We start from the raw sequence: 17,272 nt of genomic DNA on the forward strand, positions 1-17,272 counted from the left end.
CAGGCTAAAGACGGCTTTGCCAGAACTCCCTTGGGTATAACTACACCCCTTTCTTAAGGCAGCTGTTATGAGGAGTGGACAGTTGTTGTCCCCCACTGACCTGGTCTGGCTCTACTGCGTCCTGCTTCTTTACCTGAACAGGTAATTGTACCGGGGGGAGGGGGCGCGGCGGAGAAGAGGGGCCTTAATGAGGGCAACAACCCTCTTCCTATCAACCTGCCGGAAAAGCCCTGTGCATGCAAAGGGAAATTCACCTTCTCCTTCCAGCCAAATAAAGGACCCCACTTCCTTATATGTAGTGAGGACATTATAAAAACAACTGTTTTACAACTAAAGCCAGAAAAGCAGAGCATCAAAAGTTGATATTTGGCATGAAAATAGTCCTCATTTGGCATAGACTTGAGAAGTTTGGGATTAAATTAATTTTGATTTCATCAATTAGATTCTTTGAAAATTATATATGCACAGTACATTTTGCATAGACTTTTACTAAGCTCATAAAGGAATCAATCCTATGTAATTATGTCAATGGACTTTTGTCATTTATTTAATTTGGAACAGGGTAAGGACCAAAGTGCACAGAGGGGGAAGACCATGCTGCACCTTCATACTTGAATAACTTAGCAGCTCACTTTGAAATGTAGTGGTGATGGTCAACATGTATACCTCATAAGGTATTAAAAGGTCCAGGGGAGGATCAAATGTGGCCAACTTACCAAACACAAAGACATTGAAATATACAATTTCAAACTGGTCAAAATGGATCTGCTTCACTCCACCACTCATAAGTTATTTGTTGATTTCTAACTGGTGAAGTAAAATATTTTTTTATCGGATACTCCTTCCCTACAACTTGCATGGTGTACACACACCCAGAATTCATTCATTGTTCAGTTTTCGCTGAAATCACTGTGCCACAAGAGTAACAAGTAAAATTTCCCAATAATCATATTTCATTTAACAAAACAAACATGGTTCACAAGAGTAATATGTACCTTGTTTTACGGTTGTTACCACAAATATACAAGTGATAACATAAGCTACTTACCTCAAGAAGACCTGTCAAATATTTCATACAAATTGTGAATGGCTCAGTTGTTGCAGAGTATGAACTCCATCCTGGGTGTGCAGTGACATGGACCATTCCTCGTAATGTTCTCTCCAAAGAAGGCAATCCATAAAAGTGGGGTGCATCTGTTACCCGTAAACACTGTAGCAGTTTCAGAGCCAGCTGTGTTCGGACACAATCAGTAAGTTCCAAGCCCTTTCTGTTCCAAATAAAAAAGGCAAATGTATCAGATGGAAGTATAAAAGTTAACTTAATCATTATTATTTGATAGGATGCCAATGACATCTTATTGTTCCTGTAGTTCTATAAATCTAGGTATCAAATCTCTTGTATATGGTGAAGAAAAACAAAGTTTGGCATTTCCAGCTTCAAGTGTTTTTCAGTTCTAAAAGCCCCAAATTTCATTGTGAAGAAATAGGAACACTCACTCAAATAAAAAAATGGATGAATACAGAAAGAACCCTGTAATATACTAAAGAACACACCAAAGAGAGGGAAAGAAAAATCCAGAATCATGGATCCCTTGTTATGAGAAGGGAAAAAAAGTGCCAAGTTCACTAGTTGCACTTTAAAAATTCACTCTGGTTTTAGAGATGATAAAGGTATCAGAGATATTTCCTGTAGTTAAAGTGCTACCAGGCTAGATTCCAGCTAAAAATGGTACAGTGTTATAGGCCATGAACCCAGGTGTTAAGCAAAATGTGGCAATCAGCAGGGATTTTTGTAAAAAACAAAACAAAGAACAAAAACCACCGCTCCCCCTCCTTTTTCTTAAAAAAAAAAAAGATGTATTCCTCACTTTTAAAGATAAAAATAAAATGAACTGGAGAAAAAAGAAAAGACTATTGCTTTGAAGAAACCATAAACAGTCTGATTTGACTAAATAAGTCTGTTCATGTTCATAAAATATACACAATCATGTATACAGTGGGGAGAGGGTATTTAAAAAAATACATGGGAACTATGTAGTTGCAATCTATTTCTATTGCGCCACCAAGGACTTATAATTATATTACTCTACTATTACTATACTATAACCATTACTATATTACTAAATTTCAGCTACCATATACTTGAACCCTGAATCATGTGGACAGATCCTCTTATACTGTACCTGTCAGTAACTGATGTGAAGCAGAGTAGCAACGTGTTAAAGAGACCAATCAGTTCTTTCTGCAGTTGTTGCCTGACAGCAGTCTGTATGTCATCTGTTTCATCCTGCACCTGGGATTCAGATCGCACCAGAAGGTCTAGCAGTGAACTTGAATTCTAAAGAGGGGAACAACATTCAAATCTTTGATTCCTATTCTAATACCCTGTCTACTGAGAATTTTTTTTTTGGTCCACTTGTTATAAGTTACAATTTAGTATAATAATTTCATTAAAGAATATTTCTTTTAAAAACCTGAAATGTATAATTTTCTATTAGGTCTGCCAGTCTACTAAGCAGTACACAAGGAAAGTTCTGATCATTAAGTCATAGTACACTGCATTATGAAGCAGTACTATTCAAGATAATGCAAATGTCACATGAATTATTTCCCTGAGATTCCAAAAAGCAGGTGAAAGATACACACATGCAATTGAGATATTAGTTCAAATTATATCCTCCTGTTTTACTACATCTCCTGAAAGACTCAATCTGATGGCTTTTAGTTGTTAATATATTTTATATTTAATGGGCTATCTTTTCAACAGTGCTCAGGTTCCCATTTAGGGAGATAGAGTGATCAGATTTTCATAATCAGTGAGAACAACGGGGACTGGTGGATGCTGAATACTCACTTTTATGCTTAGATTACATTTCATTAGTATTCTTTAAAATGCAGAAGGTATGCCCTATGCAGGATCTCTTCCAAGGTAGAAAACCAAATAAATTATCCTTCTTCTAGGCCCATGTAGTTTAAAAAATAAAGCAACTAGTATCTTATGAGCTCAAGCACCTAAAAGTACTGCAGACTTCATCCTTGGTTAATAGTATTTTACTATCAGTTTTTCGTAGTATCACTTCAAAAGAAGTTTTATTTATGAGCAACAGACAATCAGCAGTCAGTCCAAATAGAGAATGTACTGCCACCATTTAAGTAATATCATTACTACGGAGCATAAGCCTAACACTGAAATCATAGAGGTATATGAGTAGAAACCCATCATCATCAAAGCAACACTTGCCATCAGAAAAGTCATTCACACAATAACCAAAAAAAAAAAAAAAAAAGCAAAACCTTTTACAATTGTTTGATGTTAAATCATCAAATTATTAGAAGTTGTGGTACAGACTACAAGGTTACCTATCACTACTGATGATAAATTGAATTGTAGTTCTTTATTTTGTAAAAACAATATAATTTTCTTTAAAACAGCAGAAACCACTTTGCTGTTTTCCCACCAGGAATGCTTTAACCAAAAGCAAACAACAAACAAAATCAAGATGCCTTTTAAAGGCTTTATTTGTGGATGGTTTGCAGCTATACCACTTTGTGAAGTCTGCAATTTATATTTTCCCCTAGGTATAGTCTTACATGTTTAAACAGTACCTCCAGAATCCACTTTAGATGTTCTACCTCCAAACTCTTCCTCTGTTCCCTAAGCAACTTGTTTAGAAAACTTAAGACATCAGCCAGAAGCTTCTCATCTTCTGTAGAAGCTGGAAGTACTTGCAGAAACCTTTGGTACAAACAAACAGTATAACTATGGATTTCACTTTCATATCTGAAGCACATGACTTGAGATCTGAAATTCCAACATGATATAAAATATCCATTAATGTACCGCCACTATGGACTTCTCTATAGTAAGGATTAAATTTAGAGAAATGAACAGAAGACAGGGAAAGAGCTATTAACACTTAAATATACTACCAAAACTAACTAAAGGGGAAAAAAGCCGAATTAGCTGCTTTCTTTTGTACAATTCACCTTTTAAATTCAGTTGTTTTAGTCATTTACTTTTTAGATTTTGCTCCTTTTCTAAGTGTAAATTATATATACTTGGCAACTAAGAAGCCAATTCCTTTTTAACATTTTTTTTTTTTAAATACTGAAAGCAAAGGATCTTTTCTTATCACTTTATTCTGTGGAGAAAAGATTATTAGGAAAACTCCAAGTATACTATACATCTTAAAGCTTAGATACTTAATATTACAGGGGCAGCTGGTAGCAACATCTATTTAGGTTGCTTAACATTTTCCATCATGTAAGATTTTTGACCTTTTCCATAAGAAGCCCTCACATTTCCATTGTTTGTAGCAGGCCTTTGCTATTCACCAGGGGAAATACTCTCACAGAGAAGCATTTTTTCTTTGTCCCAGGCAATTCCATTTAGATTTAGCTGAGTTCTAAAGTGTTCAAATCACCATTTTCCATCTCACTTGCTTTCATCAGAAATGTTTTGGTAGTGTGCCAATATTAATGAAGATTCCAAGACTGGCTAAACCTGCCACAGTAGTATTAGCAACATCACAGATACACCTGTGAGCTGCCAGAATTGCTGCTATGTGGAGAGGTGTGTGAGAAGAGAAGGGAGAAAGCCAGGCTTCCCCCCACAATCCCTCCTGCCTACTTCGCCCATTCTCAGCTCCAGAGTTCCATTCCCTAGTCCCATCTCCACCCCCCATGCCCCAAACCACACAGGACAAGAGCTTCTTCAACTCCTGCATGCAGGGAGCCAAGAGAGAGAGCCGAGCCAAGCTTTTCCTGGAGCCACTCCCTTCCTCCTTAACTCCTAGGAAGGGAGAGCAATTACTGAGCTGGGCTCCACTTGTAATCCCCTTAGACCTAGCATATGGCCCCAGCAGTCCATTATTACGGGACAGGAGCCTCCCCCATGCCTGGGTAGGGAAGAGAGCTAGCTGGGCTCTCCCTGACTGCATTCTGGACCCAGCACATGGTGCCAGCAGCCCATCCTGTCCTCTTCTGGATTAAGATACAGCTAATGTATTTAGTCCTGTAGCTCAAAAAGTAGCAGTCTGTGCTACAGTCATGAAGGCTATGGGTTCTAATACTGTTGATGATGCATGATGGGGAGCATGTTAGTTATACATGTAGAGAAAACGGTCACCTACCTTTCGTAACTGTTGTTCTTCGAGATGTGTTGCTCATGTCCATTCCATTCTAGGTGTGTGCACGCCCACGTGTATGGTTATCAGAGATTTTCGCCTTAGCGGTATCCATAAGGCAGGCTGTGGCTCCCCCTGGAGTGCCGCGCTCATGTGCTAATATATCAGGCACCACCAGCCCTATGGCTTCTCAGTTCCTTCTTGCCAGCAACTCCGACAGAGGGGCAGGAGGGCAGATTATGGAATGGACATCTTGAAGAACAATGGTTATGAAAGGTAGGTAACCATTTTTTCTTCTAGTGCTTGCTCATGTCAATTCCATTCTAGGTGATGCACAAGCAGTATCAATGGAGATGAGGTCAGAGTTCGTGGTCTTGCAGCACTGCTCTCCCAAAGCCAGTGTCATCTTCAGCTTGCTAGGCAAGCGAATAACAAGACGCGAACGTGTGGACAGATGACCAGGTATCTATCAGGTATCTCTTGGATTGGTACCTGTGCTAGGAAGGCCAGGTGGACCTTGACTGATGACAGAAACAAACCTTGGAGTTTGAGGTGCAGCAGATAATCCAGGATCTCCTGCAGCGGGGCCTGCTCGTCCTGCATACGCCATTCTGAGGCCCAATATGTGAACCTTTTCCATTTGGACAGATAAGTTGCTCTGGTAGAGGGTTTCCTGCTACCCAGCAAGACCTGCTGAACATGGGATGAGCATGCCCATTTGTCTGCACTTAGCCCTGCAATAACCAAGCCAGCAAGTGCAGTGCCACCAGGTTCGGGTGCAAAAGTGAATCAACGGCACTGGTGGGAATGCATATAGCGCCCCCAACCATGGAAAGAGAAATGCATCTGATAGGAAGACCCTGTCCATCCCTAGAATAAAACAGAACACAGGTGTGCCATGACCTCATCAGGGATACTGTTCCTGACAGCTTAGTCCATCCTCGTGTAGAATATTGGTTTAAAGAGCTTCTACATCCATGGTAGCCAGGATGGCATTTTCAGGAAGATCATGAATGGATTGTAGTTTCCTCAGGAAGTCGAAGATACCTAGGAGTGCTGGTAGCGTAGGGTCTGAGGAGAGAGTCCAAATAGCCAGATAATCCTGCTATCAGGGTGCCAATGCCTCAGATGATGGGGGGTCCACGATTCCCAGGTTTATGGATCTTGGGTAGTAGACAGAATACCCCTGGTCGGGGCTCTAGGGGTGTGTCTGTGTAGATTTGTTCCCATGCTGTAGCAGGGAGTTTCTTGAGCTGATGGTGCTTTTAGTACTCCTCAGTGGGATTGGAGAATAGTGGCCTGTAGAATGTGGTGTTGCCAGGCATCCTCTCCCCTGTAGGAGGGGGGTTTTGCTGTGGGAGCTGTGTCCTCTACCCCGACCTCCGAGCGCGTCTCCTGCACCAAACCCAGTGCCTCCAGCTGTTGCTCCAATGAGACAGCTGATGAGTGATGTGAAGGGGGCATCATCATCACTGGCACGCCCCACACGCTCCAATAAGGCCACTGTGCTGGTCAACGGCTGTGCTGCCAAGGCAGTGCTGTAGATGTCGATGCAGCCTCAGGTGCCCAATCACGCCGGTGGGGTCTTGGCAACTGCCCTTCTGTGCCTGAGGAATCTCTTTCCAGTGACCATGGAGGGGCCATCGATGCCTGTGTCTGCCTGCTGACCATCGCTGCCAGAGACCGGTGTTTGGAGTGGAGGGATTGGTGCTGCTGTCAGGGGGACCAGTTCCAGTATCCAGGGGACTGGAATCACGACAGAGTGAGCTCCCATGGGGCAGACTACTGAGATCTGCACCAAGAGTACAACCGTCGGGAAAGCAAACGGTACCAGTAGTACAGAGACCAGCGCCGCTCCCTCAGCGATTTGTGTCGAGATGGTGGGAACCAGGATCGCAGTGCTGGTGACTGAGGCCAAGCCCCAGAGGATCTGGGCCAAGATGCCGGAGATCTGCGGCACAGAGATGGAGAGCGCCACCTTGTCTCGGGGGATCGGCAGCGCTCCACTGCCCCGAGGGGTCTTAGCAGCTGGCTTACCCTCGTAGGGAGCCTTTACCACTTCCTGCAGCACATGCGGTGTCAGCAGCACGGGCAGAGGCCTCTGCTTTTTCAGCACCAGGGGAGCTTGGGAAAGCGTTGATGCTGCCAGAAGTTTGGGTCCCCTACCGCTCCCGGGTGTCAGTGGTGGATCCTTTAAGGGGCTAAGGGCCCCGACCAGGGAGGCACGTCCACATGGCTCTGGAGTGGCACGACAGCCAGAACCGGGTCCTTTGCCTAATGCTCCATGGCTTTTCTTGCCTGGTGCCGGGGAGCCATCCTTCTTTGTTTTCTTTCAGGGCACCAGCAATGGGGAGTGGTGACAGGCAAAGCCTGGTGCTGGGGTGCACTGCACACCAAGGTGTTAGGCGAGTTTGGTGGGACGGCTCGGAAGTCAGACAAAGGGCAGCCTCCATGAGGAGAGCCCGCAAACAACTATCCTGCTCTTTCTGAATTCTGGGTTGAAAATTTTTACAAATACGACACTTGTCCTTCACATGTGATTCCTCCAAGCACTTGAGGCAGCTGCTGTGGGGGTCCTCTACAGGCACAGGCCTGTTACAATCTATGCAGGGCTTATACCCTGGAGACCGGGGCATGCCCCACCTACAGTCCTCGCAGGGACTCTAGCTTCTAACTCCACTTAACAATTACTTAACACTAACTACTATAAACAACTATTTACAAGGTCTTAAGGCTCGAAGTCAGAAGAGACAAAACTGCTAGCCTTTGCTATGCAAGGAAAGGCGCTCCAACTAACCGCCATGGGCGGTAAGAAGGAACTGGGTGTAGGGCCGGCAGCGCCTGATATACCGACACACGAGCGCGGCACTCAACGGGGCGCCACAGCCGGCCCTATGGATACCGCTAAGGTAAAAATCTCCGACAACCACACACGTGGGCACGCACACACCTAGAATAGAATCGACATGAACAAGCACTTGAAGAACTTGTTTTTACCTTTGTCCTTTGAAAAACACAATCTAGGAAACTGAATACAAAAAACTATCTTATAACAAGTTGCAAACTCAGGCATACCAGGAAATGCAAAATTAAGATTACCTGTGCCACTATTTGGCCCTCTTGTGCATATTCATAGATTTGAAGGCCAGAAAGGATCATTGTATGACCTGCTGTATAATAGAAAGCATAGGACTTCCCCAAACTAGAGCAATTTTTTTTTTTTTTAAATCCAATCTTGATGCAAATTGCCAGTGAAAGAATCCACCACAACCTTTGGTACATTGTTCTAGTGCTTAATTACCCTCTCTGTTAAGTGTGACACAGTCTTTAATTACATGATACTTTCTTCCACAAGACACTTGCCTCATTCATTACACGTACTAGACACAAAAGGGGATGAAATTAAAGTTGTCTGGACAACCATAAATCTGGAGTGTCCTAACTTGCAAGTGCTTGACTTTGCAAACAAAACATTTTTTTAATGTCGGGCTTTTAACGTAATATACCTATATACCCTGACGCACTACTTTGTAACCAGTGACTACACTCTGCACTTACGCTTACCTGTTGAATGCTGTTTGCCAAGCCACGATCTTTGAAGTGGTCCTGTAAGAGCCAGTGCTACATTTTAAAGCCAGCCTGTCATTTAAAATATAAAAACTCATCCTAGTCACAGCAGCTCTAACTTCCCTGTGGGACACAGCTTGAATTACTGCATTAAGACAATCCTGCAGTCCACCGGTTGTGTGCGTTATCTTCAATGTAAGAATGTCCTCTGAGGATAGCTTTAATGTGTCTAAAAATCTGAAAAAGAAATAAAGGCACGGAATGACAGTTAATAACCTGCAACTTTTAAAAAGATTTTAATAGCCACTGATTTCTTCACTTTTCTAGCTCTATTGAGAAAATTAACTGTGAACCTCTTTGATATTCTTTTTGATCAATCATGTCTTTAAGAAAAAAAATGAACTCTGAGCTGTCTTGTTTTTAAAGGTTGGTTTGTATTGGGAAGCTATTGGGCATAATTATGGTACTTATGTCTTCTCAGTACTAATGTTGGTAGTCACTTCTATGAGAATGCTATTTTATTTTTCGACAGAGTATACCAAAAAGAGTATGCTAGATCAGTGTGCATTTGCCTATGGAAAATCAGCATAAATATGACTGTCCTGCCATAAGGATGATGTTGTTAGTGGCTCTGCGCCTTCAAATGTCCCAAAGTAGATGAAACTTCCAAAGGATAGCTCCCTCCCCATTCTAATGAAGTCCACAACTCATCAGTTCCTCTGCTTGTCCAGCCAATCTACTGAGTTGAAGTAGCTTTATAAAATACCCCAGTTTCACGCCCCACTGAGAATCACTGGCTTCTCCGCCCAATTAGCAGACAGATGTATCAAATTAATTCTATTTTTCGTAGTGATTTTCATGACACGGACATCTGAGAGATGAACTGAAACCAAAACCCTCTCACATACAGTATACTACTCACAGGACATTCAATAGCAATGACAAGGCAAAGACGCGTGGCATTATCAACATGCACGATGCCACTTCATTATGCCCCTCTAAAGAGTTTCAATATAAATGCACCTTTGGAAAAGTCTCAGTTTGGTCAGCTTTGTTCCTTCCTTTTCCCCCTCTCCTTTAATTAAAACATTTCTGCAATGTTCATAGGCATGGAGCTAGCAATATGGGCCCCAGATATCATAAATCCTATTTTAACTAATAGTAAGATGGATAATAAGACAGAAAAGCATCTTATCCTAGATAAGTTACTTCTTAAAAAATTGTTGAGATGAACAGAAACTTGAAGAACTATTTAAAATACACAACCACATCCTGTGATGTATGTGCAGATAACTCATAAGGAACTAGATATGTATACTGAAAATGTGCTCGTTAAGACAGGTCACCAGAAGGTGATAAACAGATTCTAGGCAGGAAGGGGGTAGTAAACAGTTCTCTCTCTGGGAGACCTTTGTGTATTGTATGCTTCTGGGACAACTCAATCTCCATAAAACGAATGTATATACTTTGAGACAGGCTCCATTTGCTGTCTGCGTCAGGTGCAGGCCCAAGGATTTACAAAGACAAAGGAACCCCAAGATAAGCATCTTAACAGGGGACATCCTGGGGTAAGGGACCATATTCAGTAACTGCATAAAAGCAGCAGAGAGGAGATGAGATTTCATCCTTCACCAAGGAATTTAGATGTTAGTGAGTTTGCTTGGATGGAAAAATGGATCTCAGTCAGGCTTGATGAAAATGCTGAGAAGAAAACTTTGGGTAAGAAATTTCTTAATGCAGGAAGATAATTTATTAGTTAAACTTGGGTTCTAGAAAGCATGTTATGTTTTTATTTTATATGTAACCATTTGTTCCCAATGTTCTTATTTATTATCATTTGGAATCTCTGTTCTTTTATAATAAAAACTTATATATTTATACTGAAAACAAGAATATCTCAGTGCAGTGTGTTAAGTAGACTGGTGATCCTGAATTAAACTAGTAAGCTGGTGTGTACTAGTTCTTTGTGAGTAAAGCATCAGAGTCCTCAAAGTGTTCAACAGATCATGGGCTGGGCACTCCGGAAGGATGCTTGGAGGACTTGGGCAATAGGCAAACCCCAACGCTAACCTGTACAGGCAGAGCAAGGCCTGAGGAGACAGTGCTTGTTTTGCCAGAGGCTGGTGGAGTCAAGCAGCTGATCCACAGCAGGTACAGACAAGGCCGCCTCACGCTAAGGGCAAGTGGTAGCAAGATGCCTCACAGCCCTGGGTAACCCTGGGAGGCATCACAGATATGTAAGCAGATAATTCAATCCTACTAAATAAATCAAATGCCCTTTGAGCAGAGCCAACTTGTAGGAAATTTAAGCTCTGAAAAATACACCAAAATACAGCAAATTTAAGCACTTTTTAAAATTATGTTAAATGTAATTCACATAGATATGAAGGCCAATTTCTTGTAAGACCACAATAGTCCTTCATGTATATAAAATTAACAGTTTTAAGGAAATTCCATCCCAAACCAACAGTAGATGAAGAATTTAAGTCAAATGTTTACTTCAGCAGGATATAGCACTCTCTAAAATCAAGATGAGCTGCCTCATGTTCAGCAACACTTAGCTTTATGGCTTAACCCTGATTTCATTGTAATCAAAGGGAGTTTGTTTTTTAATCTATATTAATGGGAGTAGGAGCAGGCTCTAGATTTATCACAGAGCTGCAACTCAGATACACTAGCAGCCCCTGACAGCATTTTTCACAAACAGCCGGTATGTGATCCTTTACCACTTAAAATTATAGCGATTTTGAACCATGAACAGTTTGGACTACAATGCAATATAAAGTTAAAAGGCATTTAACCTTGTAGGAAGGCTACTTTAATTATATTATGATTCAGTATAAAGGTATCATGACTTACGCTTGTGCTTCTGTTTCATAGTTCACCAGCTGCAGTAGGTTATCAATCCCATGGTACCATGACAGATTCCAAGCCATCTTAAGCATGTCTGACACAGGCTTTGACGCCAAGCAGTCAGAAGATAACAGCAAAACAACAGAGTTAGGACTAACTGCATGATGAGCAGTGATTCTGATTGGGAGGTGATACCTTTAGAAAAATTGTATTGAAATATTCAGTTATAATAAGACAGTCAATCTTTCAACCAAGGTTTTTTGAAAGTCTGCAGAGCGAGAAAAAAAGCCACATTTACTACTTAAGAACACAGAACACAAATATGTCCTTCCCTTCACAACAGCATCTTCCAATCTGGAAGCTCCAAGTTCCCAGACTAAAGGATTGTGTGTGTGAAGGAAGATTACTCCACTATGAAGAAACCCATTTTTTCCCGTCCAACACACTGAATATAGAGCCTGAAAAGGATTTTCTTACTACCACCACCTACCTGTAAGAGAGAGATAAACAAGTGAAGAACTATACTTTTCTTTGTTTCCACCTCCTTTGGCTAGGAAACATAGCATGGTGTCTGGGCTGCCATATAGGAACACCATAGAATTAGGTAGGTAAAACAAATAGAAATCTAGCTTCTCATTTACTACTACTCCTGCCACAACAACATGGTCACAATATGAGAGAATGCAAGACTCAAAACTGGGCCTCTGAGTAGAAACAAAAGAATAACCGTATAATAAAGGGAAAACACTTCAATCACAATCCAACCCCCCAAAGAAAACAAATCACTCAAAGATGCTCAGAATGAAAACTTTTAAAGCATGCAAAGACTACACATGTATTGTGAGGTTTCATATTTACTTACTCATTTCCATGTAAATTTACTCAGTTTGGAAGTTTATTTTTTGTTTTGTTTTAAAACTGATAGCCCTAAAATTCACCCTGACCTCTGACAGCCAAGCTGGGGTTTCTTGATCTCACACAGTTGCATCAACAACAGATCTGTAGTTCAAACTAGTTCCTGAGTCACAACCCCATTATCTTTAGAGCTTACTGATCACTTTCATTATTAGCCTGATCTGAAAAGTTTAAATGGCAAAAAAAATTATAAACTTTAAGGTGAGCAAATCTGATATGGAAACCAGAGCAGGGCAAAAAGTATGGAATACCAAAAATGTCATTTTAGTCACTTTTTTGGATAGATTACTTTTTAAAAAGTGATGCAAAGGCCAACCTTAGCCCAAAATCTTTGTCAACCTCATGGGGAAAAAAGGGTGGGAGTGGGGTTTATTTAAAGGTGGTGTTCTTTTGTTGTTGTTTTAACTAAAACAAATATCCCTTGAAGTGTTAGCAATCCAAACACTAATAATGTTCTGGTGCATGAGAACTTGAAATTGGTTAGAAAGTGATTATTAATCAAAGTGAAACAGAGCAGTATATTTTTGTTAACCAGGCTGAGAAAACAATAAAATCCATGAATAGTTAAAAGCCCTGTGCTGATTTTAGGGAGACTTTCACATGTTCCTAGCTCCTTTTAGGATCTGGCCCTTACTGAAAAGTAAGTTAGAGCTTTAAAATTCTTTTAGTTTTAACAGTGTTACATACTATTACAGTAGAAACAAAGCTAAGGATATTGCCTAACAAATGATTTGCTCTGACTGCTAACTATTATGCAAAACCGTAATCACTTCACTTTCACCCTCACTAGTTTGCTTTTCTCCATCTATTGCCTCTTATCATATGCTTAGATTGTAAGCTCCTTGATGCACAGATGTCGTTTCTTTCACATGCATCCGTTAAATGTATAGTGCCTAGCACAATGGGCCACTAGTCCTTCTGCAACCAACAGTATTTTGCAGCTGACAGGTTTACAGGAAACGTAAAACACAGAGCTGAGCAGAAAGTTAACATGACTCGGCATTCCAGGTGTTTAGTGTCTGAGGACACTAATTCTGTCCATGCTTATCTTTGCACTTGTAAATAATCTCACTGACTATCCATGTAAGTTAAACTCTTGCATAAGAGTTTACAGGATCAGAGTACTTGTTAGTCTCTAAGGTGCCACAAGTACTCCTTTTCTTTTTGTGGATACAGACTAACACGGCTGCTACTCTGATACAGGATCAGAGTTTTTGTTGCTGTCATCTGCAGCTCACAACGGCAAACAACATTCCTTCAGCTTGAGTAGAGCTGAAGTTTTAAAAAAATAAATCAGAAATTTCAGATCAATTCAGGGAAACAAATAGAATTTTCATGTCTACTAAGTAAAAACTCATTGATATAAAAGCTCCATATTAGTTTACGTATAAAATTAGCACTTGGGCAAAACACACGGTACCATTGCTCTTTATAACACAATTTTCAGAAGCCACACAGATGACTAGGAAACTTACTGCAAATTAACAAGTAAATGGAAAAAACAGAACAGTAAAGCTAATGCATCACAAAATATATTTTAATTTACTTTGAGAATTTTGTTTAGCTTTACTTTTAACACTTCATAATGCTATAGTGCATTTTGTAAAAACAATGAAATCTCATGAAACAATATGACACCTTACTTCAGCACTTACTTTTACATTTTTAATGGGTTGTGAGGAAAGACGCAGTTACCATCATTCTTTTGTGTGAATTTCAAAATGTACAGATTAGTGAGTTTCTACTGTATCTGTATTTTTTTATCCCAGGAATGTATTGGTCCCCAATGGTTGGCAGCACATAGACAAAAATAAAGTTAACTGTAAAGAGCCTTACCGTCTAACAATAGCTACAGGCAAGCTGAAGGCAGTTCGGTTAGAACAATTACTGGATACATCATCGGCCCTGCAAAAAGAAAGATTCATTAAACAGTAGTATTAGACTGAAATTCATCTTTAGCTGTTATTGCCTGACTTAAACTCTGCTTTTTCTACTAAGGCAACACCAATACTTCATAATTCTGATAACCTATCTTTTTATTTCCTCTCTCCTTTCTGGCTCTTCACAGGATATTTCTCAACAAACAGTATATTCATATAATATTATTTTGTTAATATTGACTTGTTTGTAGACCATGCAAACAAATAAGGGCTTTTGCAATAATATTATAATTTAAGACATACATACTTTGGTATTTACCTGTAGAATATCTGTTGTATGTGTTTACTGTCTGATAACATTATAGTGGTATATTAAAGCGTTATGGTCAGTTCAAATTAATTCTGTATTTCCTCACATAAAAGTAACAACTCTTTCCAATAAGTTTCAAGTATATGAACTGCAAGAAGACAATACTAACTTTCTTTCCAATGACTTAACATTTGTTTTGAGTGATGAAGCACATACAAATGTTTTTTTGGAAAGACAAACGGATTTTTAAATGGAATCCCAGCTACCATCAACCAAGCAGTATTATTTTTTTCAAATTTTAAGAGAGCTTACTGCAGGGATCAGCAATCTTTGGCACGCAGCCCGTCAGGGAAATCCGCTGTCGAGCCGGGACGGTTTGTTTACCTGCAGCGTGCGCAGCTTCGGCCGATCGCAGCTCCCACTTGCCATGATTCACCGTTCCAGGCCAATGGGGCTGTGGGAAGCAGCGGCCAGCATATCCCTCGGACCACGCTGCTTCCCGCAGCCCCCATTGGCCTGGAACGGTGAACCCCGGCCAGTGGGAGTGCGATCGGCCGAACCTGCACACGCTGCAGGTAAACAAATCGTCCCGGCCCACCAGCGGAATTCCCTGACAGGCCGCATGCCAAAGATTGCTGAACCCTGGCTTACTGTTTAAATAATTGAGGAATGCATTTACAGAAAAGATATGCAAACAAACAATAAGAGCTTTTGCAATAATATTTTAATTTAAGACAAATACAGAATTATTATGAAATATTTATATTGCTGTACAATCCAGAAGCCTCAGCCAGGTTCTGGCCCTATTGTGCTAAGCACCGTACAAACATGACTAACAAAGTATGTATCAAATGGTAAGAAATGAAATTATTTCTAATGCATTAATGAAATGTAATGATCAAAGATAATCTGTTGTGAGGTTAAAGGAAAATTTCGTATGCCTCTATCTTGCAAATGACTCTACAGGAGTTATTCAATGTAAGTGCAAGGATCCAACAACTGGATCAAGACCTTTGGATGCGGCCTTTAAAACCTAAGTCCACTGACATCAATAGAGAAACACCCCTTCATATCAATAGGCTTTAGATCAGGCTCTATATTAAATTGTAGGATAAATATTTTGTGCAAACTCAAAAACATAACAAGAAAATTATACATTTTCATACAAAGGGATAATGAAGAGAGGTATTTTTAAATTACTATAGTTTTGCTTACCAGATTTCTTTTCTTGCTACTTCATCAAACAACAGAAGACAAAGCAATGCTGCACTTTCAGTCAGAACAGCACAGTCATCTTGGAATATCAAGGAAACTGAATAAAACAAGATAAATTTAAAACATTCTTCATTAAAACATTGGTAGTCAACAGTACATACAAGAGCATTGATATAACCCTTTTAACTCAACAGGAGTACTAACTTCAAAAGGAACAGAATACCGGCTCAAATCAGTAAGCCATTTTTTCTTAACATTTTATGCTATCTGAAGTAGCCACAGACTGATCCTGTGTCAGTGGAGAGTTTGGTATTTGTTTTTTGGGGGGAGGGAGGAGAGTTTGTAAATAGCTAGTCATATTTCAGACATTTTCTTTCCATTTAAAGTACTTCAAAGCTTTTTCAAGTCACCTCTCAATAACGTTAGCAGGATAGAAGGCTGCTGTGCTAATGACAGGCGTATAATTGGATCAGCATATACAAGTTTTCGTAGAACTGTAAGACATGGCAACACAATACATTCCATGATCTGCAGGGGAGAAAAAAAAGAGTATGTTAATGTAGATGCCTCCCTATATGCAGTACTATTTAGTCAAGTAAATGAGAAAATTCTTAATTTATGATTAGTAGACAACTGCCATGCTAGGAATTTCTACTATTTATCTCCTCAAAAGACCAAAAGCACCAAGACCTAGAAAACTGTTAACCAATAAGATTGAATCTGGAAATCAGTGCATCCTAACTGGCTATAATAAGTTCAGTGGGATATTTTTAATTACTTCCAGGTGTAAACAGATATTTTTCTGGACCTCTAACCTCACACCCCTCCTTGAATGTTCATTTCAAAAAACAAAATTAAAGTCCTGTCTATATTAGAAAGATTTCCAAATAGCTCTAATTAAATAAAGTATAAATAATATTTTATACTTTATGGCATTTTTCATCTGCAGATCTCAAAGTGCAGCACAGCAGTGACTAAATTTTGTTATCCCCAAATTACAGATAGGAAAACCGAAAAACAGATAGGTAAGGTAACTTGCCCAAGATTAGAGTGTCAGTGGACTAGCCAGAAACAGAACCAAGGCCTCATTCAGAATGTAAAGAGCAGAATACATTTGGACAATTTGTCCAGTGAACACCAAGAACTAAAGCTACTATCTCTTTCAGATATTAGTATTTCAGAGACTATTCCATTACTTTGCTTTCCTTAGTTTCTATACTTAAGATTTGTTTTATGAAATCTGTTTGCACCACTATAACTAGAGGCTGCTTCTGAGGCTTTATTTAAAACTCTGCTCTCCCCAGCACTCCATTGGCAGCCCTCCCCAAAAGGATACTTACAGTACAGTTTTTAAAAATTATTGAAAAGTTTATATTTCTATGTATATTTTTTCAAACTGGTGCATT

At 40.0% G+C, this 17,272-nt stretch overlaps 1 protein-coding gene across 11 annotated transcripts in view; it reads right to left on the reverse strand.

Annotated features, from left to right (window-relative positions):
• RTTN (rotatin) overlaps positions 1 to 17,272 on the reverse strand; it is a 145,464-nt gene that overhangs the window by 76,158 nt on the left and 52,034 nt on the right. For 10 of the 11 annotated variants that reach the window (XR_012157271.2, XM_073331729.2, XM_073331722.2 and 7 more), the window contains 8 exons: positions 16,277 to 16,394; positions 15,867 to 15,963; positions 14,298 to 14,366; positions 11,553 to 11,741; positions 8,691 to 8,930; positions 3,592 to 3,736; positions 2,184 to 2,338; positions 1,049 to 1,268 (listed from right to left, as the gene is read on the reverse strand). Coding sequence is in view for 10 of the 11 variants with exons in the window: in XM_073331729.2 (XP_073187830.1) it covers positions 1,049 to 1,268; positions 2,184 to 2,338; positions 3,592 to 3,736; positions 8,691 to 8,930; positions 11,553 to 11,741; positions 14,298 to 14,366; positions 15,867 to 15,963; positions 16,277 to 16,394 (1,233 nt within the window). In the remaining variant the exon portion in view is untranslated. The remainder of the gene's footprint in view (positions 1 to 1,048; positions 1,269 to 2,183; positions 2,339 to 3,591; positions 3,737 to 8,690; positions 8,931 to 11,552; positions 11,742 to 14,297; positions 14,367 to 15,866; positions 15,964 to 16,276; positions 16,395 to 17,272) is intronic. The other variant, XM_073331721.2, reaches the window with a different exon arrangement.

The sequence above is a fragment of the Lepidochelys kempii genome, chromosome 2 (genome assembly GCF_965140285.1).
Source record: "Lepidochelys kempii isolate rLepKem1 chromosome 2, rLepKem1.hap1, whole genome shotgun sequence".
NCBI lineage: Eukaryota > Metazoa > Chordata > Testudines > Cheloniidae > Lepidochelys > Lepidochelys kempii.